The sequence below is a fragment of the Anomaloglossus baeobatrachus genome, chromosome 12, assembly GCF_048569485.1.
Source record: "Anomaloglossus baeobatrachus isolate aAnoBae1 chromosome 12, aAnoBae1.hap1, whole genome shotgun sequence".
NCBI lineage: Eukaryota > Metazoa > Chordata > Amphibia > Anura > Aromobatidae > Anomaloglossus > Anomaloglossus baeobatrachus.
The window spans coordinates 52,747,923-52,771,800 of NC_134364.1; the positions used below are offsets into that span (position 1 = coordinate 52,747,923).

Below are 23,878 nucleotides of genomic sequence, written 5' to 3' on the forward strand. Positions count from 1 at the left end.
GACAACTCCACAGCGGTGGCATACATCAACCACCAAGGAGGGACACGCAGTTGGCAAGCCTTCCAGGAAGTCAGGCGGATTCTGATGTGGGTGGAGGAAAGAGCATCCACCATATCAGCAGTTCACATCCCGGGCGTACAAAACTGGGAAGCAGACTTCCTCAGTCGCCAGGGCATGGACGCAGGGGAATGGTCCCTTCACCCGGACGTGTTTCAGGAAATCTGCCGCCGCTGGGGGGTGCCGGACGTCGACCTAATGGCGTCTCGGCACAACAACAAGGTCCCGACCTTCATAGCGCGGTCTCGCGATCAAAGAGCTCTGGCGGCAGACGCCTTAGTGCAAGATTGGTCGCAGTTCCGGCTCCCTTATGTGTTTCCACCTCTGGCACTCTTGCCCAGAGTGTTACGCAAGATCAGATCCGATTGCGGCCGCGTCATACTCGTCGCCCCAGACTTTCCGAGGAGGTCGTGGTACCCGGATCTGTGGCATCTCACGGTCGGCCAACCGTGGGCACTACCAGACCGACCAGACTTACTGTCCCAAGGGCCGTTTTTCCATCGGAATTCTGCGGCCCTGAACCTGACTGTGTGGCCATTGAGTCCTGGATCCTAACGTCTTCAGGATTACCCCAAGGGGTCGTGGCCACCATGAGACAGGCTAGGAAGTCCACTTCCGCTAAGATCTACCACAGAACGTGGAAGATTTTCTTATCCTGGTGCTCTGCACAAGGAGTATCCCCCTGGCCATTCGCGTTACCTGTCGTTCTTTCCTTCCTGCAATCTGGGTTGGAAAAGGGCTTGTCGCTCGGCTCCCTTAAAGGGCAAGTCTCGGCACTATCCGTGTTTTTTCAGAAGCGTCTAGCACGACTTTCTCAGGTGCGCACGTTCCTGCAGGGGGTTTGTCATATCGTACCTCCGTACAGGCGGCCGTTAGATCCGTGGGATCTAAACAAGGTCCTTGTTGCTCTCCAGAAGCCGCCCTTCGAGCCTCTGAGGGATGTGTCACTTTCTCGACTCTCACAGAAAGTGGCCTTTCTGGTAGCGGTCACGTCTCTTCGGAGAGTGTCTGAACTAGCAGCGCTGTCATCCAAAGCTCCTTTCCTGGTGTTCCACAAGGACAAGGTAGTGCTGCGCCCCATTCAGGAGTTTCTCCCTAAGGTGGTATCCTCTTTTCATCTTAATCAGGATATCTCCTTGCCTTCCTTTTATCCGCATGCAGTTCATCGGTATGAAAAGGATTTACATTTGTTGGATCTGGTGAGAGCACTCAGAATCTACATTTCCCGCACGGCGCCCCTGCGCCGCTCGGATGCACTCTTTGTCCTTGTCGCTGGTAAGCGCAAAGGGTCGCAGGCTTCCAAAGCCACCCTGGCTCGATGGATCAAAGAACCAATTCTTGAAGCCTACCGTTCTGCTGGGCTTCCGGTTCCATCAGGGCTGAAGGCCCATTCTACCAGAGCCGTGGGTGCGTCCTGGGCATTACGACACCAGGCTACGGCTCAACAGGTGTGCCAGGCAGCTACCTGGTCGAGTCTGCACACTTTCACCAAACATTATCAGGTGCATACCTATGCTTCGGCGGACGCCAGCCTAGGTAGAAGAGTCCTGCAGGCGGCAGTTGCCTCCCCGTAGGGGAGGGCTGTCTTTGCAGCTCTAACATGAGGTATTTCTTTACCCACCCAGGGACAGCTTTTGGACGTCCCAATCGTCTGGGTCTCCCAATGGAGCGCCGAAGAAGAAGGGAATTTTGTTACTTACCGTAAATTCCTTTTCTTCTAGCTCCTATTGGGAGACCCAGCACCCGCCCTGTTGTCCTTCGGGATTTTTGGTTGTTTTTCGGGTACACATGTTGTTCATGTTGAATGGTTTTCAGTTCTCCGATGTTACTTCGGAGTGAATTTGTTTAAACCAGTTATTGGCTTTCCTCCTTCTTGCTTTTGCACTAAAACTGGTGAGCCAGTGATCCCACTGGGGGTGTATAGCCAGAAGGGGAGGGGCCTTACACTTTTTAGTGTAATGCTTTGTGTGGCCTCCGGAGGCAGTACTATACACCCAATCGTCTGGGTCTCCCAATAGGAGCTAGAAGAAAAGGAATTTACGGTAAGTAACAAAATTCCCTTCTTTGTTTACTTACCGTAAATTCTTTTTCTTATAGTTACGACATGGGAGACCCAGCACCCTCCCTGTTGCCTGTTGGCAGTTTTTTGTTCCGTGTGTTTCACCGGCTGTTGTTAGTAGACAGAGTTCCGGTCTTTCCGAGTTTGACTCTATCTCTACTTATGGGTGGATGTCCTCCTTCAGCTTTTGCACTGAACTGGTTAGATTGTCATCCGGGGAGTGTATATGCTCGGAGGGAGGAGCTACACTTTTAGTGTAGTACTTTGTGTGTCCTCCGGAGGCAGAAGCTATACACCCATGGTCTGGGTCTCCCATGTCGGAACTATAAGAAAAAGAATTTACGGTAAGTAAACAAAATTCTCTTTTTTATCCCCTCATGGAGTAATTAAGTTAGCTGAAGATTACATACACGTGTGATCATCAAGGCATTTTTTATTATTACAACTTTTTTTATTGCTGAATCTAATTCCAGACAAAGGTACCTCCAAAAACTCAAGTACATTTATACTCTAATAATATGAAGACGTGTGCTCGAGTAAGGGGCTATCAGCGAAAATCACCAGAAGAAAAGAATGCCAAATACCTAGGTAAAGGTTACCCAGATGCCCGTGACAAGGTAAGTTTGTGGCATGGATTTTTTTTTTCCAAAAGATAAAAAAAAATGTAGAAGGGGTTGTCTGTCATGATCCGGTAACCTGGGAAGATTACAAAAACTCCCATTGGTGAAAAAACACCAAGAAACAGGAGTAGTTGGAACCTGGGCTGACCGCAATCCCCTAACTATCAGACCACACTAGAAGTAGCCGTGGAGTGTTCCTAAAAACCTAGACGCCTCGTCACAGCCTGAGAAACTAGCTACGCTTCACAGAAAGAATGAGGAAATCTACCTTGCCTCAGAGAAGTCCCCAAAGGAGTAGATAGCCCCTGACATATAAAGATTACGATGATGTAGGAAAACACACTACTCAGATAGGAAAAATAGATTTAGCAAAGGCGAGGCCCAACTAACTTGATACAAAGGAAAGGAAACTGTTGTGGTCAGTACAAAATCCCTGTAGAAAAATACCAATCTCCTGATAGTAAAAATGGCCCTGGAGGTCGAATGACCTCACCCCCAATATATCAGGTACTCCTGTAAATAATGGGAGAACAAAATGCCAAAAAGAACACAAAAGTGCAAATAATCAAGTTAGACAGGGATAAACTCCCTTAGCCTGCAGGAGAGCTAGCAAAGGAGGAACCCCCATGCTCACCACACAAGAGAAACCAAACTTCACCTGCAAGAAAACAGATACAAAACAAGGCAAAGAAAACAAACAAACACCCTAAGGTGTAAATCAGGACACAAGGAAAAAACTGACAACTTATCTAGCATTCTTGCTCAGGGAAAGATGGAAGGACAGAACTCCAAGCCAGAAACAGTGACTGAGGAAAATACAATTATAACCGGCACCAGCAAGGCAAAAAGTGATCTCCTATATAGACCAGACTTGTCTGCAACAGGGCTTCCCTAATTCCCAATTAACGCCCACACCTGTCTGAGTCACAGGCTCAGACTCGGCTCCACTACCATTCCTGGCCAGCAGAGGGAGCTCCAAAACAGCACCCACACATTTGACATTCACAACAGTTGTGTCAACATTGATAAGCAAGTACTTTTCATGAGGTTAAACACATTAAACTGGCCTCATCATGAAATTCTGACTGCATGGCTGAGTAAGCATATTTTTTTATTTTGTAATTTATCCTCTCCTTTGCAGAGATTCTTCCTCTTTGGAGAGGGTGTGTACTTATTCCCTTTCAGGAGGTTAACCAATCAAGAGTAGGAGGTGTTTTTCTTTTCTCACAGGGGAGCAAAGACCACGCCCCCACAATAGCTCAGAGTAGATTTGTGTGAACATGCAATGACAGACAATCTTCTCTCCTTACTGGTCTCACTTGAGAAGTGTGTCCAATTACAAAGGAGTAGAGTGAAGATAAGTGTGATAAAATACACCTTCTGCTTTCATTTCATGGCAGTGTCCTGGTAGAGAATACAGTAGACCTGATAGTACGACGAAAGAAGAATCTCTGGTAACACTCCCTTGGGCTTAAAAAAAAAAAAAAAAAAATAAATAGATTATAAGCAAAACTTTACAGGTTCATATCTTCTATCTGACGTGGCCCGTTTAGTATGCTTAAAAGTAAAATTCAAAATCCTCCTTTAATGGATAAATGTAAAAAGTGCTTGTAAAAAAAACAAGCAACCCTGCAATTTACTTATTAACAAATGATGGGTGTATGCTGCCACTAGGAGGCTGACACTATGCAAAAAAAGTTAGCTCCTACCTAGCAGTATGCAAATAAACTGACATGAAGCTAATCAGTTTTTTCTTTATCGTTCCTTTGGGAGACCCAGACCATGGGTGTTTAGCTTCTGCCTCCGGAGGACACACAAAGTACTACACTAAAAAGTGTAGCTCCTCCCTCTGAGCTTATACACCCCCTGAAGAGCAGACTCGGCCAGTTTATCGCTTTGTGTTCAGGAGGCATACATCCACACATGCATTCTCATATGATTATTCCTTTTGGAACGAGATTGAAGAGTGGGGTCCACGTCTGGACCCCCGGAATGTCCCTTCTCACCCCACTGTGTCGGCGGTGTTGTAAGGTTGATTCCTAGGCTGGAGCCTTACATGCCGTGCTCCTTCACCATCCCTCATGGGCTCTGGCTTGAAGTGGGAGCCAGCACGGTCTCCATGCTTGGCAGGAGACCCGTATCCATCCGCAGCCCTTCAGGACCCTGCTGGACTGGAGCACTCATCCCCAGGGACTTGGAACCCTGCGTCTCAGCAAGCTAAGTACCTGAGACGTTTATATATTGGGGGTCCCTGTACTTTATTGTTGTGGGAGAGTGTGCTGATTGTGTTTTCTGACATTTCCGGCGGGTTCTCTGGCTGTCGCCTGAGAACCGCGCCGATGGTGCCTGCGCGCCGACCGCGCCGCTCAAATTTAGGCCCCGGCTTCGCCGGAGGCCTAGTTTCGGTTTCACTGCCCTCGCATGTCACTCATGCAGAGGGACAGGCTCAGCTCCGCCCGGCGGCCGTTCTACACAGGGGAGGGACGCTCCCCACTGCAGTGTGTGTCCCCTCCCCTGTAGGTCTCTTTGGCCCTCCAGATCCCGCTCCTCAAGCAAGCCCCGCCCCCTCTCTTCGCTTCGGCGGCCATTTTCTCAGCGTTCTCTCTGCGTTCAGTCATTGCAGCGCTGGTCTGCAGCTTCTCTGCTGAGTTGCTGTGCTTGGGGGTCCGGGCTTCGGGATCTGGAGGGCACACAACACCGCTCCAGCGGTCTGGTAAGCCACAACCGGTCTCCGGTTCTGGACCTCTGATTATACTCTCTGGGGTTCATTCTCTGGCAGAGCCCCCACTCCAGCAGCGTGTCTCACACGAGGAGCAAGGCTCCAAAGCTGTATTCAGTATGCACTGCATGTAAGCTCCTGCTGCCTGAACCGAGCATATTCCCACATTGTGATGCCTGCTCTAACCTGGCGGTGCCTCATCCTGGAGTCTCACCCCCAGTGGTCTCTCAGGTTGCTCCTGCTCCTGTGGCTGAACCCCCGGTTTGGGTAGAATCCTTTTCTAGGTCTATCTCCCAGTCTTTTGCTGACTCCATGGGACTTCTGTCCAGGACTTTGCTGAACATGCATCAGCCCCTTTCACAGGGTGCCTCTGCTGCTAGGGGTCTCTCAGGACCGGAGCTCACAGAGGATTCATCATCTGGTCCCAGACCCCGTCCTTCTAAGAAGAGACGCAGGGTTCCCTCTCCTTCCTCGTCCCGCGGCTCTGATTCAGGAGCTGACTCGCAGGACGAGGAGGATGCCTTTACGGGGGGCTCGGAGGTTAACTCCATGTACCCCATTGATCTGTCCGAAAGTGACTCAGATGTTAGTGATTTGATTGCGTCCATTAATTCTGTACTGGATCTCAATCCGCCAGTATCAGAGGAGCAACCCTCTCTGGCAGAAAAGCACCAGTTTACCTCGCCTAAGAGAGTAAAGAGTGTGTTTTTTAACCACTCCAGTTTTCAGGCCGCTGTGACCAAGCCCAGGGCCTGTCCTGACAAACTCTTCCCAAAGCGTGGTTCTGATGACCGCTTTCCCTTTCCACCTGAGGTGGTCAAGGAGTGGGCTTATTCACCAAAGGTAGACCCCCCGGTGTCTAGACTCTCAGCCCGGACCGTTGTGTCGGTGCTGATGGCACCTCCCTTAAGGATTCCACTGACCGCCAGATTGACCTTCTGGCCAAATCCGTATATGAAGCGGCGGGGGCCTCGTTCTCCCCGACTTTTGCAGCAGTGTGGGCTCTCAAAGCCATCTCTGCTTCTTTAGAGGAGATGCATTCCCTCACCAGGGAATCTGTGCCCGAAATGGTTACCTTAACTTCCCAAGCTTCAGATTTTTCATCCTATGCCATGTCTGCCATGCTGGAGGCTTCTCACCGCACTGCGGTGGCTTCGGCTAATTCCCTCGCTATCCGCAGGATCTTGTGGCTTCGAGAGTGGAAGGCAGATGCTTCTTCAAAGAAGTACCTTGCTGGGCTCCCTTTTGCTGGGTCCCGGCTGTTCGGTGAACAGCTGGATGAAATTATTAAGGAAGCTACTGGCGGGAAGAGTACTTCCATGCCACAAACCAAAACCAGGAAACCTGTCCAGGGCAGGAATCAGTCGAGGTTTCGTTCCTTTCGTTCCTCCAACTGGTCGTCCTCTAAGCCCTCGGCCTCGTCCACTAACTCAGCCAAGGACCAGAAATCCAACTGGCACCCAAAAGCGCGTCCACAGAAGACCGCAGGAGGTGCTGCCGCCAAGCTAGCCTCCTCGTGACTATCTGTCCGCGCCAGCAACGTCCTTAGTCGGTGGCAGGCTCTCCCACTTTGGCGACGCGTGGTTTCAACACGTCTCCGATCAGTGGGTGAGGGATATCATCTCCCACGGCTACAGGATAGAATTTTCTTCCAGCCCGCCAAACAGATTTTCTTCAGCGCTCTATTGGGAGACCCAGACGATTGGGGTATAGCTACTGCCCTCTGGAGGCCACACAAAGCACTACACTAAAAGTGCAAGGCCCCTCCCTCTCTGGCTATACCCCCCCGTGGTATCACGGGTACTCCAGTTTTAGCTTTGTGTGCGAAGGAGGTCAGACATTCCATGCATAGCTCCACAGATTTTAGTCAGCAGTAGCTGCTGACTAGTTCGGATGGAAGAAAAGAGGACACATATAGTGTTCCCAGCATGCTCCCTTCTCACCCCTGGATGGTGTTGTAAGGTTGAGGTACCTATTGCTGGTACAGGGCTGGAGCCTGACATGCTGTTTTTCCTTCCACATCCCCTTGGGGGTTCTGTAGAAGTGGGATCCTGCCGGCCTCAAAGCTCTGTCGCCGGGCTCCATCCACAGACCCATCAGAACCTGATGGATACGGAGCAGGAGTACCATCAGGGACCGGGCCCTGCATCATACAGGTACTCTGTGTCCCCGGCAGGCACAGACACACTCCGGGCTGGCTGGGTGTTGTAGTGCGCCGGGGACCGTACACTGAGCTGGTGTTCCTACAGTCATCTGGGGGACTTTGTGTTCTGGGAACGCAGCGCCGACCCTCACTGGACCGGGCGGCGCTGCTGTGACTTGTGGTGCGTCGGGGATACGCCGACCGCGCTTTTACGGCGGCGGCGTTTATAACTCTAGTCCCCGGCTTTTGGGCCTAGGACGCCGGCAGCTCCGATCGTTCCCGCCCCCACCCTGTCAATCAGGGTAGGGGAGAGACGCTGTTTCACGGCAGCGAGGAGGGCTGGAGCCTGATTTACATGCTCCAGCCCTCACACTAGGCACAGAGGGAGCAGGCTTCCCGCTCTTGGTCAGGAACGCCCAGGGCCCGCCCCCCTTCTTCCCTCAGGACGCCGGCAGCCATTACATGCATGGCTGGCTGGAAGAAGGACGCAAGGCTCTGGGAGACCTAGACTGAGGGGCTTTGGAAGACCACACACCCGCTCTTTAGCGGGCGGTAAGCGGCTTTTCAGCTGGCCCCTCTAGTGCCTCAGTGTATGTTAGTGTATTGTGTCACTGGACATAGAGATTTATTGATTTCTTGCACTGTGAGGTCGCTTCCTGGCTGAATACCCCAGATCGCTCTGAGGAAGCAGCAGCATGTCATCCACAAGACGCAAAGCTGCCAAGGCTAGGGCTGTGTGCACTGTGTGTGCTGCTTGTGGGACTGCTCTACCAGCAGGTTCCAAAGACCCCCATTGTGTGCAATGCTCAGATCCGGTGCTGCTTCGCCAGCCGGAGTCAGGAGAGATAGTGACCCAGGCTGAGACGCCTGTAAGTCCTGCCCCGGTGTCAGGGTCAGACTTTGCAGTTTTTGCGGTTAATATGTCGGTGACTATGGCAAAAATCCTGGAAACTTTGCAATCCATGCCTGGGGCTCAGTCTATGGACACGGCGAGGTCTATGTCCTCTAACCCTCCGCAGTTGGATTTAATCCAGACTGCAAGGGGGTCCCCGGCCTCTCAGGATGAGTATGATGACTCAGATGATTGCCCCAGCCACCCCAAGCGGGCTCGCTGGGAAAGACCCTCAACGTCATCACACTGCTCAGGGTCTCAGCGCAATCAGTCTCCCTGTGATGTGTCTGAAGAGAGTGATCAGGAGTCTAATCCTGGAACCCCTCTCAATCTGGATACCCCGGATGGGGACGCCATGGTAAACGATCTTATCTCAGCCATCAATAGGCTGTTAGATATTTCTCCCCCAACCCCTTCAGCAGAAGAGGCAGCGGCAGAGCAGGAGAAATTTCGTTTCCTCTATCCCAAGCGTAAATTAAGTGCTCTGTTGGATCACTCTGACTTCAGAGAATCAATCCAGAAACACGACGCTCATCCAGAAAAGCGTTTCTCTAAACGTTCTAAGGATACACGTTATCCTTTCCCCCCTGAGGTGGTCAAGCGCTGGACCCAGTGTCCAAAGGTGGATCCCCCGATTTCCAAGCTTGCAGCTAGATCCATAGTTGCAGTGGAGGATGGCGCTTCACTTAAAGATGCCAATGACAGACAGATGGACCTTTGGTTAAAATCTGTCTATGAAGCTATCGGCGCGTCGTTTGCTCCAGCATTCGCAGCCGTATGGGCGCTACAAGCTATTTCAGCTGGTTTAGCGAAAGTGGATGCTATCTTACATCCAGCGGTGCCGCAAGTGGCGTCCCTTACCTCGCAGATGTCCGCGTTTGCGTCTTACGCTATCAATGCGGTCCTAGAATCTACCAGCCGCACCTCAATGGCGTCTGCCAATTCGGTAGTTTTGCGCAGGGCATTGTGGTTAAAGGACTGGAAAGCAGATGCTGGTTCCAAAAAATGTTTAACCAGCTTGCCTTTGTCTAGAGAAAGACTGTTTGGCGAGCCACTGGCTGACATCATTAAACAGTCCAAGGGTAAAGACTCCTCTTTACCCCAGCCCAGATCAAGCAAACCTCAGCAGAGAAAGTGGCAGCAGAAGTTTCAGTCCTTTCGAGGTTCGGGCAAAACACAATTCTCCTCGTCCAAAGGGACTCAGAGGACGCAAAGAAACTCAGATTCCTGGAGGGCTCATTCACGCCCCAAGAAAGCAAATGGAGGAACCACTTCCAAAGCGGCTACCTCATGACTTCCAGTCCCCTCCCTCCGCATCTCCGGTCGGGGGCAGGCTCTCCCGCTTTTACGACACTTGGATGTCACAGGTCAAAGACCGGTGGGTGACGGACATTTTGTCGCGCGGGTACAGAATCGAGTTCAGTTCTCGTCCTCCAGCTCGGTTCTTCAGAACCTCCCCACACCCAGACCGTGTAGATGTCCTGCGGCAGGCGGTGGACTCCCTAAGAGCGGAGGGAGTAGTGGTTCCTGTACCGTTTCAGGAACAAGGGAGAGGGTTTTACTCCAATCTCTTTGTGGTGCCAAAAAAGGACGGCTCATTCCGTCCTGTTCTGGACCTAAAACTGCTCAACAAACATGTGCACGCCAGGAGGTTCCGGATGGAAACCCTCCGTTCTGTCATTGCCTCAATGTCTCAAGGAGACTTCCTTGCCTCAATAGACATCAAGGATGCTTATCTCCACGTGCCAATTGCTACAGAACATCAACGTTTTCTACGTTTTGTGATAGGAGACGACCATTTTCAGTTCGTAGCTCTGCCATTTGGTCTGGCGACAGCCCCACGGGTCTTCACCAAGGTCATGGCGGCGGTGGTAGCAGTCTTGCACTCTCAGGGACACTCGGTGATCCCTTACCTAGACGATCTACTTGTCAAGGCACCCTCTCAAGAGGCATGCCAACTCAGTCTACAGGCTACGCTGGAGACTCTCCAGACTTTTGGATGGATCATCAACTTTCCAAAGTCAAATCTGTCACCGACACAGTCACTAACGTATCTTGGCATGGAGTTTCATACTCGAGCAGCGAGAGTGAAGCTTCCGCTAAACAAGCAGCGGTCCCTACAGACAGGGGTGCAATCGCTCCTTCAGGGCCAGTCGCACCCCTTACGGCGCCTCATGCACTTCCTAGGGAAGATGGTGGCAGCCATGGAAGCAGTTCCCTTTGCGCAGTTTCATCTGCGTCCACTTCAATGGGACATTCTCCGCCCATGGGACGGGAAGACGACTTCCCTAGACAGGAAAGTCTCTCTTTCCCAGACGGCCAAGGACTCTCTGCAATGGTGGCTCCTTCCCACCTCATTGTCTCAGGGAAGATCCTTCCTGCCCCCATCCTGGGCAGTAGTCACGACAGATGCGAGTCTGTCGGGGTGGGGAGCAGTGTTTCTACACCACAGGGCTCAGGGGACGTGGACTCAGCAGGAGTCCACCCTTCAGATCAATGTTCTGGAAATCAGGGCAGTGTATCTTGCCCTACTGGCCTTCCAACAGTGGCTGGAAGGAAAGCAGATCCGAATCCAATCGGACAACTCCACAGCGGTGGCATACATCAACCACCAAGGAGGGACGCGCAGCCGGCAAGCCTTTCAGGAAGTCCGGCGCATTCTGATGTGGGTGGAGGAAAGAGCATCCACCATATCCGCAGTTCACATCCCGGGCGTAGAAAACTGGGAAGCAGACTTCCTCAGTCGCCAGGGCATGGACGCGGGGGAATGGTCCCTTCACCCGGACGTGTTTCAGGAAATCTGTCGCCGATGGGGAGTGCCGGACGTCGACCTAATGGCGTCTCGGCACAACAACAAGGTCCCGGCATTCATGGCGCGGTCGCGAGATCAAAGAGCGCTGGCGGCAGACGCCTTGGTGCAAGATTGGTCGCACTTCCGCCTCCCATATGTATTCCCGCCTCTGGCACTCTTGCCCAGAGTACTACGCAAGATCAGATCCGATTGCAGCCGCATCATACTCGTCGCCCCAGACTGGCCGAGGAGATCGTGGTATCCGGATCTGTGGCATCTCACGGTCGGCCGACCGTGGTCGCTTCCAGACCGTCCAGACCTGCTGTCTCAAGGGCCGTTTTTCCATCAGAATTCTGCGGCCCTGAACCTGACTGTGTGGCCATTGAGTCCTGGATCCTATCGTCAACAGGATTATCCCAGGGAGTGGTAGCCACAATGAGACAAGCTAGGAAGTCAACTTCTGCTAAGATCTACCACAGAACGTGGAAGATTTTCTTAACCTGGTGCTCTGCTCAGGGAGTGTCTCCCTGGCCATTTGCATTGCCCACTTTTTCTATCTTTCCTGCAATCAGGGTTGGAAAAGGGCTTGTCGCTCGGCTCCCTTAAAGGGCAAGTCTCGGCACTATCCGTGTTTTTTCAGAAGCGTCTAGCACGTCTTCCTAAGGTGCGCACGTTCCTGCAGGGGGTCTGTCATATTGTGCCCCCGTACAAGCGGCCGTTGGATCCATGGGATCTGAACAGGGTACTAGTGGCTCTCCAGAAGCCGCCCTTCGAGCCTCTCAAAGAAGTTTCTTTTTCTCGCCTGTCACAGAAAGTGGCGTTTCTTGTTGCGATCACATCGCTTCGGCGAGTGTCTGAGCTGGCAGCTCTGTCATCCAAGGCTCCCTTCTTGGTGTTCCACCAGGACAAGGTTGTGCTGCGCCCCATTCCGGAGTTTCTCCCTAAGGTCGTATCCTCGTTTCATCTTAATCAGGATATATCATTGCCTTCCTTTTATCCTCATCCGGTTCACCGGTATGAAAGGGACTTGCGTTTGCTAGATCTGGTGAGAGCACTCAGGATCTACATTTCCCGCACGGCGCCCATGCGCCGTTCCGATGCACTTTTTGTCCTTGTCGCCGGTCCGCGCAAGGGGTTGCAGGCTTCTAAAGCCACCTTGGCTCGATGGATCAAAGAACCAATTATAGAGGCCTACCGTTCTGCTGGGCTTCCGGTTCCTTCAGGGCTAAAAGCCCACTCAACCAGAGCCGTAGGTGCGTCCTGGGCATTACGGCACCAGGCTTCGGCTCAACAGGTGTGTCAGGCGGCTACCTGGTCGAGTCTGCACACGCTCACCAAGCATTATCAGGTGCATACCTATGCTTCGGCGGATGCCAGCTTAGGTAGAAGAGTCCTGCAGGCGGCAGTGACATCCCCGTAGGGGGGGGCTGTTTTGCAGCTCTAACATGAGGTATTTCTTTACCCACCCAGGGACAGCTTTTGGACGTCCCAATCGTCTGGGTCTCCCAATAGAGCGCTGAAGAAGAAGGGAATTTTGTTACTTACCGTAAATTCCTTTTCTTCTAGCTCTTATTGGGAGACCCAGCACCCGCCCTGTTGTCCTTCGGGATTGTTTTTGCTGTTTGCGGGTACACATGTTGTTCATGTTGAACGGTTTTTCAGTTCTCCGATGTTACTCGGAGTTAATTTGTTTAAACCAGTTGTTGGCTTCCTCCTTCTTGCTTTGGCACTAAAACTGGAGTACCCGTGATACCACGGGGGGGTATAGCCAGAGAGGGAGGGGCCTTGCACTTTTAGTGTAGTGCTTTGTGTGGCCTCCAGAGGGCAGTAGCTATACCCCAATCGTCTGGGTCTCCCAATAAGAGCTAGAAGAAAAGGAATTTACGGTAAGTAACAAAATTCCCTTCTTTTCTCTCAACTTCCCCCTGCTCCAAGGCCGCCGCCTTCTCACAGGCCGTGGCATCCTTGCAGGCCAACGGAGTAATTGTACCGGTTCCCGCACGGGAACGGTTCCGAGGTTTCTACTCAAATCTCTTCCTAGTCCCCAAAATGGACGGTTCTTTCCGGCCCATCCTGGATCTCAAGCTTCTCAACAAGCATGTTCAGGTGCGGCATTTTCGCATGGAGTCTCTGCGATCAGTCATTGCCTCAATGACCCAAGGGGATTTCCTGGCATCCATCGACATCAGAGATGCCTATCTGCATGTGCCAATTGCAGTTTCTCACCAGCGTTGGCTACGTTTTGCAATCAGAGAAGATCATTTCCAATTTGTGGCTCTTCCTTTCGGGTTGGCCACAGCTCCTCGGGTATTCACCAAGGTCATGGCAGCAGTGATTGCGGTCCTGCACCTACAGGGGTTGGCAGTGATTCCTTACCTGGACTACCTTCTAGTCAAGGCGTCATCCAGCGTGGACTGTCAGCTGAGTGTCTCACTCACTCTCGCCACTCTAGCCCAGTTCGGGTGGCTTGTCAATCTTCCCAAATCCACTCTGACTCCGACCCAGAGTCTCACGTACCTAGGGATGCAGTTCGAGACTTTGCCGGCACTTGTGAAGTTGCCATTAGTCAAACAGCAGTCCCTCCAACTGGCGGTGCACTCTCTGCTGAGACCCCGCCGTTATTCCCTCAGGCGCTTGATGCAGGTGGTGGGTCAAATGGTGGCGTCAATGGAGGCTGTTCCCTTTGCCCAGTTCCATCTGCGTCCCCTGCAGCTGGACATTCTCCGCTGTTGGGACAAGCGGCCTTCCTCCTTGCACAGGTTGGTGGCTCTGTCGCCACAGACCAGGAGCTCTCTTCAGTGGTGGCTTCGGCCCCTCTCTCTGTCCCAGGGGCGCTCCTTCCTGGCCCCGTCCTGGGTGATTCTCACCACGGATGCCAGCCTTTCCGGCTGGGGAGCGGTATATTTCCACCACAGAGCACAGGGCACTTGGACTCCGTCCGAGTCAGCTCTTTCAATCAATGTGCTGGAAACCAGAGCTGTGCTTTTAGCTCTCCTAGCCTTTCACCACCTGTTGGCGGGCAGGCACATTCAAGTCCAGTCAGACAACGCGACAGCGGTTGCCTACATCAATCACCAAGGCGGGATAATCATCCGCCTGGCAATGTTGGAGGTCCAACACATTCTTCAATGGGCGGAGGACTCCAAGTCCACCATATCCGCAGTCCACATCCCAGGCGTGGAAAACTGGGAGGCAGATTATCTCAGCCATCAATCCGTGGACGGTGGCGAGTGGTCCCTGCACCCGGCAGTGTTTCAGTCAATCTGCCGCAAGTGGGGCACTCCGGACGTGGATCTAATGGCATCCCGTCACAACAACAAAGTTCTGGTTTACTTGGCTCGCTCCCACGATCCTCAGGCCTTCGCCGCGGACGCTCTGGTTCAAGACTGGTCCCAGTTTCGTCTGTCCTACGTGTTTCCCCCTCTAGCTCTCTTGCCCAGAGTCCTGCGCAAGATCAGAATGGAGGGTCGTCGAGTCATCCTCATTGCACCGGACTGGCCCAGGCGAGCTTGGTACCCAGACCTGCTCCATCTGTCCGTAGAGGTGCCGTGGCATCTCCCGGACCATTCAGACCTTCTCTCGCAAGGTCCGTTTTTCCGCCTGAATTCTGCGGCTCTCAAATTGACGGCGTGGCTTTTGAGTCCTGGATCTTGACGGCTTCTGGTATTCCTCCTGAAGTCATCTCCACTATGACTCGGGCCCGTAAGTCTTCCTCCGCCAAGATCTATCACAGGACTTGGACAATTTTCCTGTCCTGGTGTCGCTCTTCCGGCCATCCTCCTTGGCCATTCTCCTTGCCGACCCTTCTGTCCTTTCTACAGTCCGGTCTGCAGCTAGGACTGTCCCTCGACTCTCTCAAGGGACAAGTCTCAGCTCTGTCAGTACTGTTCCAGCGGCATCTCGCTCGGCTGGCTCATGTCCGCACCTTCATGCAAGGCGCGTCTCACATCATTCCGCCTTACCGGCGGCCCTTAGATCCCTGGGACCTTAATTTGGTTCTCACGGTTTTGCAGAAACCCCCCTTTGAGCCCCTTAGGGAGGTTTCTTTGTTTCGTCTTTCACAGAAAGTGGCCTTTCTGGTGGCCATAACTTCCCTCAGGAGAGTCTCTGATTTGGCTGCGCTCTCCTCGGAGTCACTTTTTTTGGTTTTTCATCAAGACAAGGTGGTTCTCCGTCCGACTCCGGACTTTCTTCCTAAGGTGGTCTCTCCTTTCCACCTTAACCAGGACATTACCCTACCTTCCTTTTTGTCCGGCTCCTGTTCATCGCTTTGAAAAAGCGTTGCATACGCTGGATCTGGTGCGTGCTCTCCGGATCTATGTGTCTCGCACCGCTGCTCTTAGGCGGTGCACTTCTCTTTTTGTGCTAACCACAGGCCGGCACAAGGGCCTCTCTGCTTCTAAGCCGACCTTAGCCCGTTGGATTATGTCCACCATTTCGGACGCCTACCAGTGCACTCAGGTGCCTCCCCCGCCGGGGATCAAGGCACATTCGACCAGAGCTGTCGGTGCCTCTTGGGCTTTCAGGCACCAGGCTACGGCTCAGCAAGTCTGTCAGGCTGCCACTTGGACTAGCCTGCATACCTTTTCGAAGCACTAACCAAGTGCATGCTCATGCTTCGGCAGATGCGAGCTTGGGCAGGCGCATCCTTCAGGCGGCTGTCGCCCATTTGTGAAGTTAGGCTCCGCCTACTTCTTAGTTTTTCTGTTTATTCCCACCCATGGACTGCTTTGAGACGTCCCATGGTCTGGGTCTCCCATAGGAACGATAAAGAAAAAGAGAATTTTGTTTACTTACCGAAAATTCTTTTTCTTATAGTTCCGTATTGGGAGACCCAGCACCCTCGCTGTTGCCTGTTGGCAATTTCTTGTTCCGCGTGTTATCACCGGCTGTTGTCGTGGACAGAGTCTCCGGTTGTTCCGGTTCTTACTCTGTTTTACTTGTGGGTGGCTATTCTCCTTCAGCTTTTGCACTAAACTGGCTAGATCTGGTTCTCCAGAGGGTGTATAAGCTCAGAGGGAGGAGCTACACTTTTAAGTGTAGTACTTTGTGTGTGCTCCGGAGGCAGAAGCTATACACCCATGGTCTGGGTCTCCCAATACGGAACTATAAGAAAAAGAATTTACGGTAAGTAAACAAAATTCTCTTTTTTCTGTTTAAATACTGTTATTAATTAACTTTGTAGATTTATATATAGAGAATGTGATTGGAAAATTAATGTAGCGTCACCATTTCCCCTCTTCCCTCCCCAACCCCTTTATTATTGTGTTGACTGTTGAGAACTTATTGTCAATATGATGGAATACTTGAATCATTTTATTAATAAAAATTTATGGTTCAAAAAAGAAGCTAATCAGTTTTAGCTTGGTGTCCGTAGGAGGCAGACACTGGTCTAGATTCAGTCCAATTTCTATTTTTTTTTCTGTAGAGCTTTCAAGCTCTGTGGTATTGAACTTGTAAGCGCTGCTTTGGAAGAGACCAGCTCAAGTGCTTCTCTGAAGCCTCTAACAGAGGCAGTGTTACCTCGGCTAGCAACATTGGAGAGCGCACAGCTATGGTTATCGGGGCAATCATATGTCACTAAGTCCAAACTATTAACCAAGAGGACACCTGATGATACAGCATGAAACAACCCCTTTAACATGACATTTTTTTTCAAATAAGGCTATGTGCGCACGTAGCGTACTGTCCCTGCAGAAATTTCTGCAGCGATTTGAACAGCATACGTGCGCTTCAAATCGCTGAAGAAAGAGTCCGTAATGAAAAAAAAGCCGATTTCATGTGCTCTGAGTGCAGCCCTTCCCATAGACAGAGCAGGCGCTGCATGCAGAGCGCAGGAAAGAATGGACATGTCACTTCTTAGAAAGCGCGCTTCGGGCAGCAGCCGAAGCGCTGCGCTCTAATACGCCACGTGCGCATGTCTCCTGCATAATCTTCATAGATTATGCAGGGCACGCAGGACGCATGCAGTTACGCTGCGGTGCAGATCGCAGCGTAACTGCATGCAATTACGCAACGTGCGCACATAGCCTAATATTTCTAACGATATAGTCCTTTAACCCCTTCACGACCTTGGACGGATCTATCCGTCCAGGATCGTGTCCCGTTAAGCCCCGCCCCCTGCCACGGGCAGGCGGCCTGGATCGGCACACATATCAGCTGTTTTCAACAGCTGACCTGTGTGCCTGCTAGCCGCGGGTGGAATCGCTTCCACCCGCGGCCATTAACCCCTTAAATCTTGCTGCCAAAGTCTGGCAGCAAGATCTAAATGCGCGCGGCCATTTTTTTACTTACCGCCGCCCCCACTGGAAGTCACGTGTGTTATCACGTGACTATCGGTGGTTGCCATCGTAGCACAGGGTCATGTGATGACACCTGCAGCTATGAAGTTTCACTTTCGTTTTCCCTTGGCCGAGAGCAGAGGGAAAAACAAAGTGACTAAATCTGCTGTTTACAGCTGTATTGCTGTGATCAGCAGATAGATAATAGCGATCGGATTGCTGATCGCTATAGTCCCCTAGGGGGACTAGTAAAATAAAAAAAAAAAGTTTTAAAAAATAAAAAAAAAAACAAAAAACCTAAAAGTTCAAATCACCCCCCTTTCCCCCCATTGAAAATTAAAGGGTTAAAAAAATAAATAAATATACACATATTTGGTATCGCCGCGTTCAGAAATGCCCGATCTATCAAAATATAAAATCAATTAATCTGATTGGTAAACGGCGTAGTGGCAAAAAAAATTCCAAACGCCAAAATTACGTTTTTTTTTCGCCGCAAGTTTTACGCAAAATACAATAACAGGCGATCAAAACGTAGCATCTGCGCAAAAATGGTACCATTAAAAATGTCAGCTCGAGACGCAAAAAATAAGCCATCACTGAGCCATAGATCGCAAAAAATAGGAACGCTACGTGTTTCGGAAAATGGCGCAAAACGTGCACCACTTTTATTGGACAAACTTGTGAATTTTTTTTAACCCCTTAGATACATGTAAACCTATACATGTTTGGTGTCTACGAACTCGCACCGACCTGAGCATCACATAGATACATCAGTTTTATCATATAGTGAACACTGTGAATAAAACATCCCAAAAACTATTGTGCGATCACGCTTTTTTTGCAGTTTTTCCACACTTGGAATTTTTTTTGCTGTTTTCCAGTACAATATATGGTAAAACCTATGGTTTCATTTAAAAGTACAACTCGTCCCGCAAAAAACAAGCCCTCATATGGCAAGATTGACGGAATAATAAAATAGTTACGGCTCTCGGAAGAAAAGGAGCAAAAAACAAAAACGCAAAAACGGAAAGTGCCCGGGGGCTCAAGGGGTTAACATTTAGGCATATGCTTAAAGGTTGCCTATAAGAAAGTGATGCATCACAGACAGCACAACTTTGCCTTTGCATCATTTACATTAAGGGTATGCGCACACAATCAGGACCTGCTGCATCCTGGAAGCTGCGGGTCCTGACCTGCAGGGCCCGTGAGTCTCTTCCACAGAACAAACAAACAAAAATTGAATGCCACGATCCATATTATCATAAAGGCATACGTGTACTCTACTGAAGTCCCAGAAGAATATAATATATATATATATATTTGATTGATGACAATTAAAGAATCATAGAATCACATCATATACCACTCCCCACCTTAAATGTATACACCAGTAAGCATGAATAGGTATCCGCAAATAAAATGCAAATGCAATAAATAAATAAGGGGAGTTACAATTCAACAAATTGAGTTACAGTTTCATTCAGGGCAAACCAATGATGGAGAAGCACACATACACCCACACATGGCTATCAGGTGCAAAAAAACGCATGTAACTGACCAGTGTCTTAACCCATTGGTGACCACACTGCCCTGCACCCCGACGCTCATTTCGCCTAAGCTTCGTCCGGAGGTCTCCTCCACAGGAGACTGCAGCTGCCCATTGCCACAATCCGGGCTCGGGCAGTTGCAGTCTCTCTCTTCTGTTCCCTCTACGGAGGACACTTGCGTCATCACTACAGCAAAGAAGTGACATGCTGCCGCTCAGAAAGCCGCACCGCAGGTCAATTTATGCTGCGGGCACTACTCACAGTGGGCACGGGATTTCTATAAATCTCATCCACTCTGCTTGTACTTTACATTGCAGCGTGAAATATGCTGCGTCCAAAACACTGTCAACCCTGATCGTGAACACGCACCCTAATACATTTAAGTGAACCTGTCAGGTGCAATATGTACCCAGAACCATAAGCAGTTCTGGGTGCATATTGCTAATCCCTGTCTATCTATCGCTGTATCTAGTAACATACATAAAGAGATCTTTAGAAAAAGTATTTCTAAAGATCTTTTATGATATGCTAATGAGGCCAGGGACTAGTCACAAGGGCGTTAGTTCCTGAGCTCATTCCACCCTCTTACCACGTTAGTATGCCCACAGGGACATGCTACCATGCTATTCAATGCAGCATCACCAGCGGTGACACACATCTGTGTCCGCTGTCACCGCTCTTCTGAATGCCCAACACTTGCAGTCATGTGCAGCAAGAAGCCGGGTGTACACGTTCCAGCTTCAGAGAGGTCCAGTGCACATGACCGGAACTGCCGGGACTTTGGATCAGCGGTGACACAGGTACGCACGTTAGGCACGGATTAGCTGTATGCACTCATAACTGTTTGTGGTTCTGAGTGAATATTGCACCTGACAGGTTCCCATTAACCTTGTGGGTTTGACTCATACTTTACTTTTGTGTATTAGATCTCATTTGCATAATATGCAGAGCCAGAAATCTTATTGTTGGCACAGACGCAAAGCTCTTTTGTCGCTGATTTCCGGTATTACAGTGTTTCATTTTTTTGTTTTGCTTTTTTTTTCTTTTTTTTTTTTTTTTCAGGGACATGTCCATACAACCGTCAAGGCCATAAAGCAAGAAAAGAAAGACGACGTGTATGGTAATACTATAGAGCTTTATGACATGCTAGGACAAAGTGGATTTGTTTCCTTTTTTTTTTCAATCAGTTTATTATTTTTTGTTTTACTTACGCAGAAATTATGGCTACAGAATGCAAAGCATTTGCCCACAATGGTCCAACCAAACCCATTGAGATGATCTCAGACAGTCGCCAGGAAGAAGATGAGTGTAAAGTTCTAAACATTACTCCGCCACAAATAACCAGCAAGGTACCACCACCCTTCACATTTGGAAGCTGTAGTATTGAGCTGTCGCAAGAACAGAAGGGTGAAGAAACGTCTACCTTTAGTTCTCAAGAGATGATCGAAACGTCTGCTGAAAAGCTGTCAGATCCTGACCCTTCAGAGCCAAGTACTGAAAAACGGAACGTTGAAAGTGTGGATCCTCCAGACGAAGACCCTGAAGACACTTCTGCAGATAAAGAAGAAAAATCTCCTGCAGTGAAGGGCCTGCCATTCTTCAGCAAGATTATTCCAGGTGGCAAACTTATGGCCCGACTGAAGTCTTCAGACATCAATAAGGCAGAGTTGGTTGAGGTATTTCCAGTCCTGAACTTGTTTTAATAGCTTTCCATCCATCTTTTGTTGCATTTTTTTTTTATAAAAAAAAATTAACACCTGCTAGCTTTCCTAATATGTTTTTTTCTTTGGCACGTCATTGGGGGACACAGGAATCATGGGTGTACGCTGCTGCCACTAGGAAGGCTGACAATAAAGGCCGCTTTACACGCTGCGACATCGCTAGCGATCGCACCCGCCCCCGTCATTTGTTAGTCATGGGGAAATCGCTGCCTGAGGCGAATAATATCACTAGGACGCGTCAAACGGACTTACCTTCCTAACCACGTCGCTGTGGGCAGCAAACAACCTCTTTTTTTAAGGGGGCGGTTCATGCGGTGTCACAGCGACGTCAATCAGCGGGCCAACAATAGAAGCGGAGGGGCAGAGAGCAGCCACATTTACGTCACGCCCACCTCGTTGCCGGAGGACGCAGGAACACTGTTATTCGTCGTTCCCGGGGTGTCACACATAGCGATGTGTGCTGCCTCAGGAACGATTAACCACCTGCGTCCAAAATGAGCAACAATATTTGGGAAAAGAACGATGTGTCAACGATAACGGGAGTATTTCTGATCGTTAGCGGTCGCTCGTGTCACACGCAACAACGTCGCTAACGAGCCCGGATGTGCGTCACAAATTCAGTGACCTTAATGATATCTTGTTAGCGATGTCGTTGTGTGTAAAGCGGCCTTAAGAATTAGGCTGCTTTCACATTGCGCTTTTACTTACGTTCAGTGGTCCCGTCAGGGCATCCGTCCGAACCGCCCCTCCCCCACCTCGCAAAATGTGTTTCTGACGCAAGCGCCAACAGGGCCATTGACTATAATGGAGGAGACTCCGTTAGCGTGTGCGTTGTCTTGCACCATTTTCGGGCATATACTGTACATTTTCTGCAGGCGGACACCAAAACATAGTCTACTACATTTTGGTGTCCGCCTGCAGAAAACGTATGTGCCCGAAAATGGTGCAGCACAAAGAACACGCTAACTGAGTCTGCTCCATTATAGGCAACGGCCCTGTCGGCGCATGCGTCCAAAACACGTTTTGCGGGGTGGGGGAGGGGCGGTTCGAATGGATACCCTGACGGAACCACTGAACGTAAGTAAAAGCGCAAAGTGAAAGGGGCCTCACAATCTAAGAAAAATGTTGTCTCCTCCTCAGCAGGCTACACTTACCTAATGATAACCAAGCTGTTCAGTTTAATAGTAGTGTCACTTAGGGGGCAGACGCAGGTCTGGAGCTCCAGAGTGGTTTCTGCAAATGGTGTAATTTTTTTTTTTTTTGTCTTTTCAGCTATGGTAACAGAAATAGATTGGCTAATCTGTTTTAAAAGAAGTAGATAGGCTGATCTGTTTTCCCAATCCAAAAGACAGAAAGCACAATTCCACCAGGGATCATTCTGTATCTTCTGTTATCTTGACAGCAGGACCCTTTCTTCTCCTAGGGCAGTCAGAGTTAAAACATCAATGCTGAGAGTCCATGCCATTTTTCTCATGCCATCCTTCAAGTTAACTCCTTCCTTGCATTCCTAAGCAGGCCACTATCTCCTCTCAGTGGGTGCCCACCCAAAAGCCAGGTGCTGCTGGCTGGTATAGTTGTCCCTGGATGCCCCACCCTCACAAAGATTCTAATCCCTGGCGGGCCAACAGGAGGACAAGATTGTCCCTTGTACCATCTTGTGTTCTATATGCTGTTGACTGTTGGTGACTGTTATGAACAGCCGGGTGAGGTTCACACAGACATCCCACCGCTGCCACCAATATGTGATGAAACCACACCGCGCAGCCCCACTCTGACGTTTCTCTTCTCTTCCGGTCATGCGCAGTATGAAGCCGGGTGTACGCGTCCCGGCTTCAGAGGGGTCTAGTGCTTATGACTGGAACTGTCGGGCATTCAGATCAGCGGACACAAGTACGCGCATCACTGCTGGTGATGCTACATTTAATAGCATGTTAGTACGCCCCTGTGGGTGTGCTAACATGCAAAGAGAGTGAAATGAGAGCAGGAACGAACTCCCTTGTGACTAGTCCCCGTACTCATTAGCATATCATAAAGGATCTGTAGAAATACTTTTTTTTTTAAGATCCCTTTATCTATGCTACTAGGTGTAGGGATTAGCAATATGGACCTAGAACTGCTCGTGGTTCTGGGGACATATTGCTCCTGACAGGTTCCCTTTAATCTCTTGCTAATAGCCCCATGGTATGATGGGCTAGTCACTATAGTCAGTCATTGTTGGTGACTAGAGGAAAAAGTCTGCCCTGAATGTATTGCACAACTGATTTTATGATCGCTGAGTTAATGTTGGTTTGCTTTAATTATGTTTTTTCTTTATCGTTCCTTTGGGAGATCCAGACCATGGGTGTTTAGCTTCTGCCTCCGGAGGACACACAAAGTACTACACTTAAAAGTGTAGCTCCTCCCTCTGAGCTTATACACCCCCTGGTGAGCCAGTCCCAGCCAGTTTATAGCTTTGTGTTCAGGAGGCATACATACATCCACACATGCATTCTCATATGATTTTTTGTTTTTTTGGAAAGAGATTGCAGAAATGCGGGTCCACGTCTGGACCCCCGGCATGTCCCTTCTCACCCCACTGTGTCGGCGGTGTTGTTAAGGTTGATTTCCAAGGCTGGAGCCTTACATGCCGTGCTCCTTCACCATCCCTCCTGGGCTCTGGCTTGAAGTGGGAGCCAGCACGGTCTCCATGCCTGGCAGGACACCGGTCTCCATCCACAGCCCCTTGAGGATCCTGTTGGACCGGAGCACTCATCCCCAGGGACCTGGCCCTGCGTCTCAGCAGCTAAGTACCTGAGACGTTTATGTGGGGGGTCCCTGTTCTTTATTGTATGGGGAGAGTATGCTGTATGTGTTTATTTTGACATTTCCGGCGGGTTCTCTAGCTTTCGCCCGAGAACCGCGCCGATGGTGCCTGCGCGTCGGACTCGCCGCTTAAATTTAGGCCCCGGCTTTGCCGGAGGCCTAGTTGCTGTTAACTTCCCTCGCATGTCACTCATGCAAGAGGGACAGGGACGGCTCCTCCCGGCGGCTGTTCTGCACAGGGGAGGG

At 50.3% G+C, this 23,878-nt stretch overlaps 1 protein-coding gene across 5 annotated transcripts in view; it reads left to right on the top strand.

The window, feature by feature from the left end:
- The window catches only part of MGA (MAX dimerization protein MGA), a 259,036-nt gene that overhangs the window by 111,213 nt on the left and 123,945 nt on the right, over positions 1-23,878 (top strand). For all 5 annotated transcript variants that reach the window (XM_075331070.1, XM_075331069.1, XM_075331073.1 and 2 more), the window contains exons 11-13: positions 2,590-2,733; positions 20,172-20,229; positions 20,325-20,785. In XM_075331070.1, coding sequence (XP_075187185.1) covers positions 2,590-2,733; positions 20,172-20,229; positions 20,325-20,785 — 663 coding nt within the window. The remainder of the gene's footprint in view (positions 1-2,589; positions 2,734-20,171; positions 20,230-20,324; positions 20,786-23,878) is intronic.